General features: G+C 43.2%; 1 protein-coding gene across 5 annotated transcripts in view; it reads right to left on the minus strand.

The window, feature by feature from the left end:
• WNK2 (WNK lysine deficient protein kinase 2) overlaps positions 1-16900 on the minus strand; it is a 96295-nt gene that overhangs the window by 11617 nt on the left and 67778 nt on the right. For 3 of the 5 annotated variants that reach the window (XM_050979256.1, XM_050979257.1, XM_050979255.1), the window contains exons 20-25: positions 15836-15887; positions 15333-15388; positions 14568-15259; positions 13849-14063; positions 12158-12373; positions 3913-4166 (exon numbers count right to left, since the gene is read on the minus strand). In XM_050979256.1, coding sequence (XP_050835213.1) covers positions 3913-4166; positions 12158-12373; positions 13849-14063; positions 14568-15259; positions 15333-15388; positions 15836-15887 — 1485 coding nt within the window. Of the gene's footprint in view, positions 1-3912; positions 4167-11162; positions 11262-12157; positions 12374-13848; positions 14064-14567; positions 15260-15332; positions 15389-15835; positions 15888-16900 lie in introns of those variants that run through there. The other 2 variants (XM_050979259.1, XM_050979258.1) reach the window with 2 other exon arrangements.

The raw sequence follows: 16900 nt of genomic DNA on the forward strand, positions 1-16900 counted from the left end.
AGGAAACCAGGTAATTCTGTTGCGAAAGCTGACCATAACTATCACAACCCATTTGAAAAGGCAGGACTTAGACAATTTTTCTTTTGCTGGCTACCCCACTAGCATCAGTGTTTTCTTCTGGATGGACCAGCTATGGCTGAAAAAAAACTGAGTCACAGGGCAGAGTCAGAGCTGGCTGCCAACACGAGCTGGTAAGGATGATAAAAGAGATGGATATCTCTTTTATCACTTCTGTCCAGTTTGTAGAAACCCCAAAGCTTTTAGGCCCTTATAGATTCATTTTTTATTATTTTCCCAATCCAACAGAGAGGAAAGACACAGTGAAGGGGCTATAGCTTGGTTTTGGCATCGTGGCCATGTCCAGCCCAGCTGCTCCTGGCAGCACACCCAAGCCCACAAGTCAGGAAATGCCAGCAGAGGTTCAGATGCTGCTGAAGGTGTCCAAGCTCCTATCACCCAGTGACACAGACCTGTGTGTTTTCACAAACAACCTCACTATGCACTGGAAACACATTTCAGCCTTTTTGGAGGTAATGTTTTTTCTGTAAAACCCATGGAGCTACACACAGCATGGAGAACAGAAAACATTTTTGGCAAGGCCCTCATTCTCAGGCATCTTCAGATAGTGTCTTTAAGTACACAATATTCAGTATTCTTTGCACAGAAGGCAGCTCATATTCCTAAACTTGTTCCTTGACTATTGCTAACCAAAATTACCTGTAAAAATGATTATTTCATCATATCTTTACAAAGATCACAGAGAAAAATCACTCAGGCGGTTTGACCTCAGTTCTAATATTTCCTACTGCATTTCAAACTGCTGCTACTGAAAATCTACCTCCATTTCCATGCTTCATTAAACCATTTGAAAAGGTACATTTCAATGCTCCTGTGACACAATTGGATGAAGGCTCCTCCCCCTTTGAAAGGTCTCCCTCAGAATTCTAATATGATCAACTGGGATTTGTAGGCAAATGGACTGGTAACTTCCATAGAAACAAAGCAGAATGTGAAGTTTTCCTTTATATGCCAATTACATTATTGCTGTCTACACTTCTGATGGCAGACGATGAAAAGAAAACCACTCACTCTTATTAAACACACTTCCAGTTTCTCTTCTATTTCCAGCCTTCCTTAAAGAGTAGCTTTCACTTAGTTAAAAAAGAATATATTTTATTCACAGCAAACAAGTTGCTGCTAGTGGTAGAAGAAGTCTTGAGTAAAAAAGAGATAACTCAGGGAAGTGAGTCCTTTCCAGGGGGAAAGGGAAGATTTTGAGTCAGCCACACAACTGCCCTGCATATTTATAACAGTAGGTAAACAGCAAGAGAAAATTTTAAAGTAAAAAATGTATTTTTCTATTTAAATGCATAGTTAACATTTTGGGGGGTTTTTTTGTTTGTTTGTTTAATGTGTTTTTCATCGTGGGGCAACTCCCTTCACTCCTACTCCTGTATGAAACCCTTTAGGGAGGCATTTCTCTTTACAATAATCCCCAGAGACAAGGCAGAAGTGAAGGTACAGATCCTGCCACCCCCAGCCCCTCATTTGTGACCATCACAAGGGACCACTTTTCCCAAAACAACAACAGCTTTTCCCAAAACTAAACCCATGTGAGACAGCCCACCCTAATAGCTCTGTACTAGTTTGTTCCAGTTTAAAAAAAAAAAACACAAAAGGCATAAGAATCACCTTGTTTCCTACTTATCCAGCCTTTATTTCCAACATAAAACCTTATAACCTTCTCTGATGGGCTGGAAATCTGCTTAGTGCTCCTTATTCTTTTCTTGTAAAGGCATTTTTGATCAAAAGAGGTGACAAAAGACGGTGTTACCAGATGAACTGAAGAAGTACAGCCTGAGCTTCAGATTCTCTCTCTCGGAAAGCTATTTTTTCCATCCTTTATGTGATTTCCCAAGTTCTTTTTGTCTTTCCAGTTGACTCAGTTGTGATTCACCACATGGCCATCTCCCCATGGAGCTCATCCCTCCAATACACAGGTCACTTGTCCAGCTGTCCACACTAGGAGTTCTCTCATGCTGCTCCCTTCCTCCTCCTTTGGCCATTTCTCTCCCAACACCATGCATCCCTCTTCTCCCTCAACTTCAATTTCCCAGTTAGGGCCAATTTCAGAGGGTACAAACAGCAAAACAATGCTGAACTCCCAAACCAACCACTTCTTCTATATCATACTTGCCACCTGCAGCATCCTGTGCCATCTTTGTGTCCAAAACATTCAACAAAAAGTACACCAGCAGTGTTTGCCATCTGCCCTTGCATCTCTGCTGCAAGCATGTGCCAGCACGGTCCTTACAAGGACTTCATGCCCCAAACCACCCCAGGTCTCACCCACCCAGGGCTCCAGCTGATGCCACTCTTCCACACAACAAGGAACGATGCAAAATGAAGAGCAGGGAATCCCAACCTCTCCATGCTCCTGGTAAATCACCTCCAAAAAACTTCAGTCAGCTCTGCTGATTCCCTGGAACAACTGCCATGGTGGAGAAAGACACAAACCCTCTAAGATCCAGTCTACTGAGACAGGGACATTCCTGCTGCTCTTACAGTGATACGCTGCCTTCTCCACAGGCTTCGAGACAGAGACACCAAAATTGCAGGAGGTAAAATCAACCCTGAATTGATACTGACAGGTGACCACTCATTTATCCAGAGATACAGGTGGGCAAAACATCCACATCTAATACTTCAAACTTCTGCAGTGGTCTCAGGGGAAAGACACCAAAATGCTGCAAAAAGTGTATCAAAAGAAGTAAGAAGTGACTTAACAAAATCTGTGCCCTCCCTGCCTCTTTATGGAAATCTTTAGTTTGGGTTTACTAGCAGCAGCTTTAACTTATTTTAAGAAAACTGTTAGGGTCTTAAGTAGACTTTGCTTACTTCTGAGCTGGTTAAAGCATTACTGAGTAAAAGAATTATTTACTGACTCAGGAAGCAGCAGGTACCAAAGCAGACGCACTGGTGAGGCTCCTGCTTTGGTACATTTCACCTCACCAACAGCTACAGAGCTACTACTGCTACAGGATTTTTTCCTTCTACATCCCAAAAAGGCAGTGGTTTGCTATCCAGATCTAGTTCTCTTGCTCTTAGGGGATTACAAAACAGCTCCTCACTGTTATTTTCCTCTATTTTGGCTCAATTTGCAGTCTTCCAAGAAAATGAACCCAGGAAAAATTACTAGTCAAAGAATCTCCAACTGTGAGGAGATTTGGAAACCCAGACCAGGGTGGGCCAGAATGGTGAACTAGGATTCTGGACGTGTGCTCATTTCTTGCTGTGCTGCCTCTGTATCAGCCCTCAGCAGCACTGAATGCAGACACGATGCCCCTGCAATGGCTTTGTCCTGCTGCTGAGAACAGAAAGGGAGCAACAGAGGCTTTCCAGTTCCTTATTTGTTGTAGGATACTTTGACAGCATTTCGGAGGATGATAATGTCCAACAAGCAAGGGTCAGCACCCTCCCAGATGTCCCCTCTCCCAGCACAGGACTCACTCCAATTCCACCCAAACAACGGTTCCCAACCACAGAGCCACCGGCCCCTGCTCTGAGGAAGGTTAATATTAAAGATCAAAAAGAAAACTTTAGGAATAGTTGAAACTGAAGTTGAGCAACTGATGATAACAACAGGAGTATTGCTCTGCATCGCTGTTAATAAGCAGTTTGGAATTTTAAAATATATATTTATATATATATATATATATTGCTGCCCATATACCCCTTAAGATTATTCCAAAGGACAATTAAAATTGATTTAGTACTGAACAAAAAGAGCTGGACATTTATAGAAAGCATTTATCTGGAGTAATTTTAGTCTATGTCCTCCTCCACATCTGAGTTTTGCAAAGGCTGTCAGACACATAGCAATAGGTATGTCCTTCAAGGAGGGCCACTTACTCCACATGTCTCATTCTGCGTTTGCATGGGGTTAGCCTTTGGCTCCATGTCTTGCCTTTTTTGGTTCTGCTTCAGTTGGTTTAAAGAAGGTTTTGTCTGTGCAGCTCCAACAGTTTTGCTCGTCCACTGGTCCACCAGCTTGTGCAGGTCATCTGTGAACGTCCCTTTCTTGTTGTTACTGTTGTTGGCCTGAACCTGCGGCGTCGACTGCGGGAGGGGCTCAGGACACGTCACCAGGCTGTTGGTCGAGGATCCTGGAAAATCACACAGAGAGCTGAGATGGTGCCTCTGTCTTAGCCCTGCAGCTCAAACCCCTTCTCACCTACTGCCACTCCAGTGGTGGCTTTTCGGATTTCTAACCCTCCCCCCTCCTGGCTGCAGAACACCTTTGCTTAAAGAAATGGTCCAAGTCCAATGGGTTTGCATTTTCTATCACACCATGTTACCTTGGCTACTAATTTGTCTTGGGTGAAATTAGGGACAGGGAGTGAAAGCTAGGAATGCCGCCCCATAAAGCAGACATCCCATAAAACATCTCCTCAGACACTACCATTAGGAAGAGGGAGGTGGGATGTACTACTAACATTGCAAGCATTTATAAAATTAATTTACCATTTATTTCACTTGCCTAAGTTTACTGTCCTCCTGGAAAAATGTTATTGTCACAGAGGTTAGAGGCAGGGCTGGTTCCTGCTCCTCTGGGAGCCCACCACCTCTCTCGATGATGCCAGGACCATTCACATGGCTATTTGTGTATTTTGGGGGAAAAAAACCCATCAGGACCATGAAAGTATAGAAGAGAGAGGAGAGGCTGTAGTGGGCAGGGTGACTGTTTGAGACAAAGATAGAGAACTTTTGGTATAGATAAAAGCAATCAGGAAGAGTCCTGATAGAGATTTAATTCTGTATGTTCACTTCTTTCTAGAAGAACTAGTAAAGAAAAAATTTTTGTCCTTTTTCTGCTTAGTGACTACGAGTCTGACACAGCAAGCTCAGCAGGGGACTGCAACTGAAGGAGTCTGAATCTGACCTAAGCAGAAAATGTAAAGTAACTTCTCAGCTAACATACTTGAGACAACTAAAGATTGGAAATAAAGACCATCTCTCCAAGCAAAAAGTTCACAGAACTGTAGTAAAATGATTGTATAAGCAAACATGAACATGGAGTATTTTCTCTGTTAAACAGTTACCAGCCAATGAAACCAAGTACACTAATTAGTCCTACAGTTATATAAAATACATTAATAACCTTTAAATGATCATGCATTCAACCTGCAATGTCACTTCTAAGTGAATACTGCTCAATTCCTTTTCCTTCACTTGGGGTAAAAGTGAGAAAAGTAAGGATTTTTAGAAGAAAGCTCTTCAATTGGTGTTTAATATTTCATGCAGCTCAAGGGGGCTGGAATGGTTTTAAGCAATCAATTCCTCCAGCAGAGAACTGCAGTCATATAGAGGTGTGTATTTCAGAGACAGACACTGGACCCAGTTCCCTGGCCGCATGCGTGCACGGTCTCACACACAGAACACCACGACTCTCTTGCAGCATGCAAGGTTCCCAAGACATCATAGCACATGCATTACTCTCAGAGTATCACAATTTATAGTCTAGCTTCCGGTAAGTGCATCAGCTCTCATTATTAAACAACTAGCTTTTAGTAAAAAATAATAATAAAAAAGCAAAGAACATCCCATGCCATGAAGGAAATACTGAGAAACAAAAACGGGATAGTTACTACTACTGTGATCTTTGCCTAGACATAGTCGTTTCAAGGTGGACCCTACAAGGTAAAACAATACAAGACACACAGAATTAGGTAAGACTAAACACAACAAATCAGACGGACAAGCTTCTGTACTTTTAAGCAATCAAAAAGTAGTTATTATGCAAGAAAGGACAGACAAAGTCAGCAGTTCAGGTGAGTAAAGGAAGCCTAAATAACTGGACAGCTCAAACCTTTCTTAATGTGCAGCCATTCAAAAGCTTTGGGAAGTACCACAACATGCCAAAAGCAAGGGCTCGTGACTTAAAGATGCATTTGTTTGGGTTTTTTTGGTTGGTTGATTTTTAAATTTTTTAAAAATTGATTTTATTTTCCTTTTTTTTTTCCAAATTGCCTTGGCTTCCTAATAGAAGGTTTTGATTTGTTTCCTATTAATGCAGGAAATAATGTCAATTTAGTTTGTGATTGGAGGCCAAAAATGCTTTCAGGAACAAGTCAAGCTAGTCTGGCTGCAAAGACAAACCATAAAACAACCCTAAAAATCTTGTTTTACAAGTCCAAAAAGATACATTGTTCTGCAGGTCTGAGGCCAATTGTTTCCAAATAGTTTATTTGTAGGATTTGTGTCTAAATGTGAGACTCTGAACTTCAATTGAATGGAACTGTGAATGAGTTTCCCTTATGACTTGTCCGAGTGCAGAAAAGTAATCCGTCAGGGTAGCAGAGTTTTAATTTAACTAAACTACTTGTTTTTTTCATTATTGTCTCGTTCCACCATTTATCATGATTTTACAGTTTGTTGACAGATAGAGTGCCAGAAGTGTGCCGAGACCCCGACTCGATCTTGCCAGACATCGGCACCATTGCTATTTGGGTGCCAAAATTTCCTGAAAGGTATTTTGGACTTGATAAGAAGAATATTGTTATGGCATGGGGGGAGATGAGTGTCTGACACGGGCTACGGTGGGTTCATTAGAAAGAAGCACTTGAAACCATGAGCAAAATCAGACTGGGGCAAAAAAAGTAAGATAGAGGATGATGTGCTTTTTCTCTAGAGTAAATAGTAGTGTAACGTTTTGTTACTGTGCCAGAAATGCAGCTTTAAACTCAGAGATTGCAGGTCCAGGCTGACAGAGGCCCCGAATGAGTCTTCAGAGGAGTAGGAAGCGATTTCAGTCAGAGACTGAGGAAGAGAAAGTAAGGAAACGAGGGAGGGAGGAAGTAAGGGAGAAGAGATGTTTGTGCTTAGATATGGGTGACATGAGGAACAGAGGACTGCTTTGAAAAAATTTCTTATTATTTCATATAGTTCACATGGATTTCTATCCTGAGAAATTCAGAAGGACATGACTACAACAACACAAGCATGACCAAGTTCAGTTCTTATCTCACAGCCCAGATAGCAAACACAGCCACATTCACAACTCAACCATCTGTCTTGTATTCTTGTATCTTCTGCTCTCTTTTCCCTCCAATATACCTTACCTTGCCTATCCCAAAGTAAGCTACTAATTCACACAACGGAAACAAGTCCCCAGGAGGGCAGTGGCCATGGCAGCAATCCTAGAGGCTATTTCCTGCTATTTCCTGCAGCAACAGGCACTTCTTAGCACAAAAGGGATGCAAATGGAAAGCACCTGCCCGCGAGAAAAAAAGCAGGCACCTGAATGCAGTACATGCTCAAATGTGTGTAAAATCACCTTCAGTGCCAACCCCTCTGCTTCTTGCACAGCCAGGCACAGGTCCCAGCACCTCAGGTGCCAAACCTGACCTGGGGAAGTGACAGAAGCAGCAATACTCAACACACACACAAAACACCTGCATGAGGGGCTCCAGCTCTGAGGAATATCACAGAAGAGTCAGGCACCGAGAAGAGACCTGCTACTTCCAGCAGCATCACTCCAGTGTGCGGCTTGGGAGATGGGAAACTTTCCCTAAGCAGTGAGACTGCCTCAAGCAGGGATTGACAGTTATCAGCCATGGCTGGTTATGAACTCAAATTCAATTAAAAATTCACTTTATAGATCTAATTCGCCCAATTAATTGTATTACTGATAAAATTAACATGTTTAAGAACAGTAAAGTTAGGGAAATTAATTATAATTAAGATTTAATGTAAGATTGTGAAAGTTCAGCAGAGCATTTTACCTCCAATTCCAGATCTCTTATCTGAGGAATTAAGTACCTATTATACAGAACAGAAAAAATCCACTGTCCCATATTTGCACTAACAGCTGCCAAAAAACTGGCAAAAGCTACAAAAAATGGAAATGGCAATAAATGGCTAGACCATTTCCATAATTGCATATGCACATACAGTATATGAATTACTACAAACCCGGCAAAAATTGCATTACACAAGATTCCAAGCCTAAGCCAAATGGAGCTTTGAAAATTCCACTCACAATCAGTGAAAAGCCTTCCCTAGGGCACCCTTGCAGTTTAACCCAGGAAAGAACTCAGGATAAAATTATGCCAAAGCCCATCAAAAATATTTTATATCATGAAACATACAAAGGTGAAGTCAATATTGGACATGGATCAAAATGTCCTGCAGAACACTGTGAAAGTGTTCGAGTCCAATGGATCTTGTAACCAAAACAAGATCCTTGTGATACTGTCTTTAATCCATCTGAACATTTATTTTTAAAGTTGCCAACTTTTCTGCCAGTGCAGCAGGTCTCCTGCTGGCATATCCCACCTCGCCAAAGGGCTGGTTTTCCTCAACCACGCATGCAGATTCGGAGCATCTCCGAAAATGCAGCAGTGTTTCCCAACAGTTCTCAAACAAAAAAAAAACCAGGGAAACTTTGACTTATGGAATAGACCCAGGACTCTGAACTGTCTGGAGGTGCCACTGAGCTGCTGGCACTGGACAGTTATGTCCCAGCCCTGTACAACTGCACAGACGATGGAATGCTACCTTCAACGGTTTGGGCTGGAAGGGACTTTGAAGCTCACCCAGTTCCATCCCCTGCCATGGCCATGGGCCTGGACACCTTCCACTATCCCAAGTGCTCCAAGCCCCCTCCAGCCCGTCCTGGGACACTTCCAGGGCTGGGGTATGGATGCAAACATGTTTAGCACTTAATGCAAATGCTTGGCTTTGCCTGCCTGCTAAGCACACTGATGTCCCTTGCAGAGGGAAAGGAACATGAGCCACCTGGTATTGCAAGATCATCACCTTCAAATAATAGAATCAAAGGATGGTTTACATTGGAAGACCTTAAAAGTACATCCTGTTCCAAACCCCTGCCACGGGCAGAGACACCTTCCACTAGACCAGGCTGCTCCAAGCCCCATCCAGCCTGGCCTTCCTTGAGCACTGTTTTTCCTGAGGCTTCAGACACAGCTGCTCTGGATCCCAGCTCCACAGAAAGTTCTACTGTCTGTCCTGCCCACTGCTGTCCCAGCCCCAGCCACCCTGGGGAAGGACAGGAATGCACACAGCCCCAGTCCTGCACTCACACACACATCCCACATGCTGGGCTCACAGGAAAACAAGCTGGCATAGCCTCCTGCCCCACCAAACCTGCCCACAGCTCTGTCATGGGGACCTGCCAAGTTCCTCAGGTGAGAGGCACCTCAGGTGAGAGGCACCTCAGGTGAGAGGCTCCCCTGGCAGCCAAGCTGTGCTCTCAAGACTGGGACCCTCTGGGGTGACCTAGGATTGCAGTGTCACTTTAAGTGCCTGAACTGCACCCATCTCCTGGTGTGACTCAGGGATGGGGGAGGCCAAAACTCCCCCAGTACTTGCCCAGACCCTGAGAGAGAGCACATGGGTTGAGAACAGAAAGCAATTAGTCATGCTGAGTTATTTAAGCATGAGGAAACTTCATGATTCAAAGGATTTACATATTCCCTTGGTTTTATTCACAACATCCATGCACCCAAAAATTTTAATACGCTGGTTTTTATTATTTTTACCTTTCACATCCTACTGAATAATAATTCCATGGAAGATTAATGAAACATCTTCTGGGAATTACATGTGCAGAAGAAATTACTGTGGCCACTATAACACCAAACAGGAATATTTGGGAGCTGAGAATTCTCCCCAGGTTCTCAGAAAAAATCCCTAAATGCAAAACTGTCTCATGACATCACCAGTCATGAAAAGCTTACATGATTATAAATTCTGTAAACATCAGTCGCCTGAGTGTTTGTACTTTCAGGGAGCTCAAACAAAAAAAAAAAAATTGAGATTATTTCTTAAACTACAGTTTATTCATAAAATTGGGAGGAGTGTATTGGAGTGGTCTTGTGCCTTTGACCTGACCCACTTGGATAGTAATGAGCAGTGCAGAACTCCAAGGGGAGATCTGATACTACTGCAAACCCATAGTTATTTAACCAAACACTTTCTCAAAAGTGTTTTCAGCCCTTCTAAGGTTATATGTAAGTGGCCTATAGTACCTGTTCAGCACAACATATCTTTATTGTACAAGCAAAATCCGTTTGCCTAAAAAGCAGCATCTACAATTGGGTAAAAAAGTCTAAATTTCTTCATTAAATAGCTTGGTATTGTTTGGTAGAATTGCCAATTACTTTAGAAGTCAGACAAATAGGGTACAAATAGAAGGTGCACAGTTATTTGAGACAAAACTCCGGGATCCTAACAATCCATTTCCAAGTATCATCTGAATATCTGATATTGCTTTTTATTTATTTATGCTTTGATGAACTGCTAATTTGACTTCATCTCTGAGGTCACATAAGGTCATAAGAAAACAAACTGAGTCAAGTGCTTCAGCCAGATCAGCTTACACAAAAAGTTGATGGGACTCTCCCTTAGAGTAACCAGATCTTCCTGCGCCTTATGATTCCATAAAAAAATTGCTCACTTAAAGTAATTAAAGTGACTGCATGGGGAAAAGCCCACCTGGGACAGAGATTTGGAAAGAACTAGCTGGAGCACTGTTGTCTCAGCATTTCCACATGCAAAGAGCGGGGAAAAATTAAAGAAAATAGAGTGGATATAAACAGTACTGTATATCGAGTTAATACAGCCCTTGTATGGAAGTTATACCCTCCAGTGACCTTCTAGAATTGTATCAGCTTGCTACATGCATGTCTTCAGAGTCCAAACATGTGTGAAAGAGACCATTCGTCTACAGAAGGATGGATTTCGTTTTGTTGTCGCTGGAACCAGGACAGCAGACATGTATATTTGCCACATTGCAAATAAAATTACTTCAACAGAAATCACATAAAGTACAAAAGCTTTGATAACTCCAGGGTAAAATTTACCATCAGGCTATATATAATAAATGATGAGATCTTCCACACATGCTTTTGGTGCTCAGGCATGAGCCAAAAGCAGTGCAAAAAAAGCTTTCACATGAAAAATTAATATAAATAAGGTGTGTTCATGATGATTACTTAAAAGAAAGAGAAAAAGAAAGAAAAGATGGTTGAGAAAAAGGGGCATCCTGCCAAACATATTAGAGATATAAATCATGGAATTGGAAAAAGGGGGTAAAAGAAAGATGGACTGTGATAAAATACAAAAGAACAAATACAAACAGATGGACAAAGACACAGGTCCACTGAGGAATCTGGTACGAGGTTTGCTACTAGATTTATAGGTCACTCTCTCAGACGTTTGGTGGAAAACCGTCCAGCCTGTAAATGAATATAAAGGGAAGAAAACAAAGACACTTATAAAGTACAAGTAGCTGTGATCAGATGTCCTAAACCATCAGTCAAATCAGCTTTGTTAGTTAAACCTCCACATCTCCCCCTTAATTTTGCCAAAGAGGAGCAAGTTCACTGACCATACACAAAGGATGCAATAACAGCAGAAGAGGACAGATAGATATTTTGTAGATTAGTTTGGCAGGATGTGCAATGAGAGGAAGGTATTTTAATCATCATTGGAACTTCCCATATGCATGGCAACAAGATCAGTCAAAGCCTACGATGGGGGCAATACACAGAGGTCTCAGAACTGGGGTCATGGGAGCACAGTCCTGTGGCTGGCACTCCATTATGCACAAAGTGAACCCCTCATAGAAAGGAAATATAACTTGGTCCCCTGGGTTTGGTTTTCTTTTAATTACATTTTTATTTTCTCTCATGCCCAAGACGGTTTGGTAGTTTATAATGAGGAACTTGGGGTCTACTGGAATGAAGGGGCTAAAAAAATTAAACAAAGCAAACGCTCTCCTAGCCTTTTGTATCTTATTTGTTTTTCATTCATTTTTTCTCAGGAATCTGTAAGGCAGACTCCAGAGAAGGTATTAGGATAAAGCCACTGCTGACAAAACTGATAGGTATTTCTTTCCTAAGAATTAGGGATGTCTTGGGGCATGCCTTCTCGAGTGCTGGTAACACTCAGCAAGATACTTAAATTTTGCTCTTCTGACAATACTGCAATGCTCTTTTTAAGCATAAGCCAGTAATTTGGATTGCCAAAGATTCACATTCCTCTATCACTCCTAAAAGTTCAAGCCTAATGGAAGGGAACTAATTTTAGCATGTGCTGGAAGATTCACGAAACAGGCAGCAGGAAGAATCACCTTGGCCAGAGCCTGTGCTGGCGTCAGCTGCGTCGGGGCCCAGACCGGAGCAGATGTCGGAGGACAGAGAGGCTTTGACAGAGCAGGGCTGCTGGGTCTGCACAGCCTTGCCCAGGGCAGGCGCTGTGCTGGGAGGCACCGTGGTGGCTTCGGGGAAGCCCGGCTGCGAGTTACTGCTTTCTTTGAGGGGCGAACCTTTAGAGTCTGAAAGGTTACCTGAAACAGCAAACAAACACAACACATGCAATGGTAAAAGCTAGGAAAACTCTGAATAAAAAATCCCTGCCTAAAAATAATCCATATCTTGACCCCAAGAGGAACAGCCGTTCCCCATTCTGATGCACTGGATGGAGCACAAACTTTGGGGATAGCCTGCACCAGAAAATAATCCACACCTCCTATCGCTGATCCTGCTTCTCCAAGAAGCTCCTGGAGCAGTTTTGATTTTTACAGTTTCTCCTCTGTTTTCAGGAGCCTCAGAAAGAGCATTGCTGGAATAAAGAGAGCTGCTGGGGTGCTGAGGAGGAGGATGAACACACAGAATGACGAAGCAGGACACAGAGGTCTGCTCTCCCACACCAAAGGTGAAATGAAGCAAATGGAGAAGAAAAAGTTGCAGCAAAGACACAAGGAACTTTTTATTTATAGTTATTTGAGTATAATTGTCATTGCCACTGTCAGATGCTTCTACTGATAAAATCATGTAACACATGATTGCAAAGGCATTTTGGTTTTTAAGCCTCTTTACCTGAGATATTTGTGTAGACAAAAGACCAGATAAAGACGTTTATCTAGATATCTACAGATAAGTATCAATATATAACTATCTAGATAGATGTAGAAGCACAGACAGTATCAAACACTGCTTCAGTCCCTGTGGGCAGGAACACTCAACCTCAGGATGGGCCACAAAAATTATTGCCTCTGAATATATCTGTTTTTCCCAACTCAGCTGAAATCCTCCTCAACACCCTGTCTATAAAGATTGATGCAACAAAACTCAAAGGGGCCCTATGATGCAGTAATATTAAAAACAAGAGCCACCAGTTTTGACATAAAGGGTGAATGCTGCAAAAGCTGTTGCTCCCCCAAATAACAGCATGAACTAAGCTGAAGAAAAATTTTACATATTCTATTCTACATTTTGCTGAAGAAATAGGTACTAGGATTTATCAATATTTCCCAGGTAAATTATATTTTTGTACTTTTCCAAGAGATAAAATCTCAGGACTGTTAGTGCTGTGTGGAAATCTCACACCACTTCAGATGGTCAAAGCATCCACCACAGTTTTGTAAATGCTTTTAACCTCCCATCCTTTGGGGGAGCAAATGCAATCTTTTATATATGGCATCTTGGAGGAAAAAGGAAACAAGACACAGTACCTAATCAATGCAACATAACAGCATCTAAGAAGTGAATACAAACATCAGTAAATTGCATTTGAAGAATGGAGGAGATGTAATCAGGCTGTTTTCCAAATTAAAGTGGAATATTATTCCTCTGCCAAGGACTGTAGGCAATGCAGAGCAGGCAGGTATGGCTTGCCACCATGACCTGGGACAAGCCTGTCCAAAAGCATGCCAGCTTAAAACCGACAAAAATTCCATCCTTTCCAGAAAACCCACACATCACACAGCACAGCCACGACTGAGACAAGCAACAGGAGAAGGGAAGCAGCCAGTGTACCTACTTGTGCTTGATGTTCCACTCCTGAGCTGCTGGACCAGAGGGTTTAAGAGCTTTCCGGCTTTCAATTTGTTTTTGCTGGTTCTTCGGCGCCGGCCGCTCGGAGGGGCAGAATGAAGGAAGCCCAGGTTGGGAGGAAGGGGTTTCCCCAGGCGAATATACAGTGCCTCTATCTCATTCTTCTGCTGTGTCTGCAGCTCAGCAATCTCTTTCATATGCCTAAAAAAATAAAAGGACTGTGCTAGCATTATATTTGATAAAGCACCATATCCTGACTATGTAATTAATTGTAAAAGAAGAAACAAAACAATTGTTGGTTATAAAACAATCAGCTGCTCATCCCTAAGTATGCAAAGCTACAACAATCTATCTGTGGTGACTCCCCATCCCTGGAAGGAGGAGTCTCTGGCTCCAAGGCCAGGTTGGACAGGGCTTGGAGCAACCTTATATAATAGAAGGTGTCCCTGCCTATGGCAGCAGTTGGAATGATCTTTAAGGTCCTTTCCAACCCAACACATTCAGGGATTCTATGAGGAATTCTTCTAACTGGAACTGGCAGAGAAGGCAATGCACAGCAGGAAGGTGGGGGAAGGTCCTGGCATTGCCTGATTTGCCCAGAACCAGTTTACTCCTTACAGTTCTGCTCATCTTATCATCATAAGCTGAGCTGCTGCTAAGTACAGCAACACAAGCTTCCCTTATACCACTTGCAACTCAACATACTTTTCTCTTAGGTTCTGCAACTCTTTCTTCATATCAGCATCTTCAAACTCTGAGTCATTGTCACTGCTCATGTAGGACGACTGTGAGTGGAAGGACGTGATGTTGATGGTAGGAATCTTCGCACCTTGCCCGTTGGGTGACTCTGGGCCAGGGGAGCCACCTCTGGCAGACCTCTGCAGAAAAGCAGCTGCTTTTTTGATTAAGTCTGTGGCTGTGCTGCTGCTGGGGGGGGAGAGCTGTGCAGCTGCAGCAGCTGCCAGCTGCCGCGGGAAGGGCTCGTCGGCGGAATCGCTCGAGGCCTGCTCGCACAGGACGTCCACGGACGAGGCCGTCTGGAGCCTGCGGACAGCAGCCTTCATGTCCGGGCTGGAGGGCAGCTCGTCCAGGTACACGTCTGGGGGGGCTGAGAACCTCAAGCATTGCGGTGCTGCTAAAGTTAATTCGTCCTGCGTGCTGATGACTGAAAACCTGCCAATGGTTTTGGCCGGCATGCCGCTCTCCTGAGCCTCAACCTGTTTTCCATAGGAACCAGAGCCCGGAGAACCATCCCTGTGGAAGTTACTCATTGCCCCATCTGCTGTCACTCGCCGCATTACGCTCTCTGCGTGTGCGGGCGAAGCCATCCTCTCTGCCTCCTCGCTCCTCTGGAAAGTCTCCATCTGTGGAGCTGTGCCTGATGATGAAGGTGCAACCTGGCAAAAATAAGAGAGCTTAACAAAAGGAACTGTAACAATCAAGCAGAAAACTGCTCCTAGTTCTGGTTACCTGAAGGAGGCCTTTTGCTGGAACAGCAGGAGCTGGAGCGATGCTTGTGGCTGGACCTGATTTAAAGTTGGGAAAAAAATATTTATGTCTGGAATGCTTTAATGTAATAAAAGCCAGTGTTTCATTGTGATAAACTGAAGTGTACCACTGAGGAATAATTTAAAAACCCGATCTTTGTAATACAGGATTAAAAATGCAGGAGGCAATAGCAATGGTAAAATAAAATATCTGCAGGTTGGCAAACCTAGTGATGTGGGGAATTCAAATAGTAACAGATGTGTGCAATTTCATTACTCAGTTAAAAATTTTTAAGAAGAAAAACAGAAGAAGAATTAAACCTGCATGGTACATTGGGCCTGAACTATTCTGATGTTCTTGGTGTCTCAGAGACACACAGGGCTGCTGGACATGGACGGGCTGTTGCCCCAATCCCGCCACTGACACCCACTGACACCAAGCAGGGATGGCTGGAGGAGCATTACCTGTTCTGCCTGCCGACCCACCTCTTTCCTGTGAGGGATGAGCGCTCACACCAGTGACTTCTGGCTTGTTCAACTTTCAGTAAAAGGAAAAAAGAAACACAATTTCAGTCTCACTCACAAAGCAGAATGTGTTCTCCTTCCCTCACTTCCCCCTTGCTGCCCTGGCACTACCAGAGAATATGGAACTATTTCACAGTGCCTGTGGAGGTGGCCTTCAAGTCTTGCCTCCAACTCCCCCAATTTTTTCCTCCTTCCTTGAAAGAAATAAAGCAGTGGCAGCATCACAGTTGGAACTGCAGCCCTAGCTACTGAAACCCAGTATATTGTATATACACACATGCTTGGGGCTTTGTTCTGGTTTGCTTTTCCAGCCAGACTGTACGTTCCTCAACTGTATGTCTGTCTTCAGAAATTCTATGTCTCTTTCCTTACTGGCACAGATTTTAATAGGATGAATTCCAATTACTCGAGAGACAGACATAGCACCTTTCACAGAGCGAGAATTTGGTTTGCTGTGGAAAGTCATTTATCATTAGAAAACAACATGCTCTAAAGAGTCACTCCAGTACACAGCTTTCCTGTACCACACAGCACCTCTCAAGCAGTCGATAGGAGTCCCTCCAGCTGATGTTACACAGAACAGGCTCAGCATTGCTAGGGATGGAGTTTCTCCAGAAATGCTACTTTTGAGTAAGATATAGAATCATAGAATGGTTTGGCCTGAAAAGGACTTCAAAGCTCATCCCATTCCCTTCCCTGCCATGGACAGGGACACTTTCCACTATCCCAAGTTGCTCCAAGCCCCATACAACCTGGCCTTGGACACTGCTAGGAATGGGACAGCCACAGCTTCTCTGAGTAACCTGTGCCAGGGCCTGGAACAGACACTGATCTAGCACAGTGTGCTGCAAATCTGATGATTTTATAAACTTGGAATTTTATCTGAAAAAACCTAACATGGGGGCTCAACTGAGAAACCACTGCCCCTGACTGCCTGCTACCTATTTCCTTAGAGGCTTCCGTGGCAGTCTTGCTCTACCACGCTCAGGAGAAGACAAAAGAAACTATAACAGGACACAGAAGAAA

Source organism: Serinus canaria, chromosome 12 (genome assembly GCF_022539315.1).
Source record: "Serinus canaria isolate serCan28SL12 chromosome 12, serCan2020, whole genome shotgun sequence".
Taxonomy (NCBI): domain Eukaryota; kingdom Metazoa; phylum Chordata; class Aves; order Passeriformes; family Fringillidae; genus Serinus; species Serinus canaria.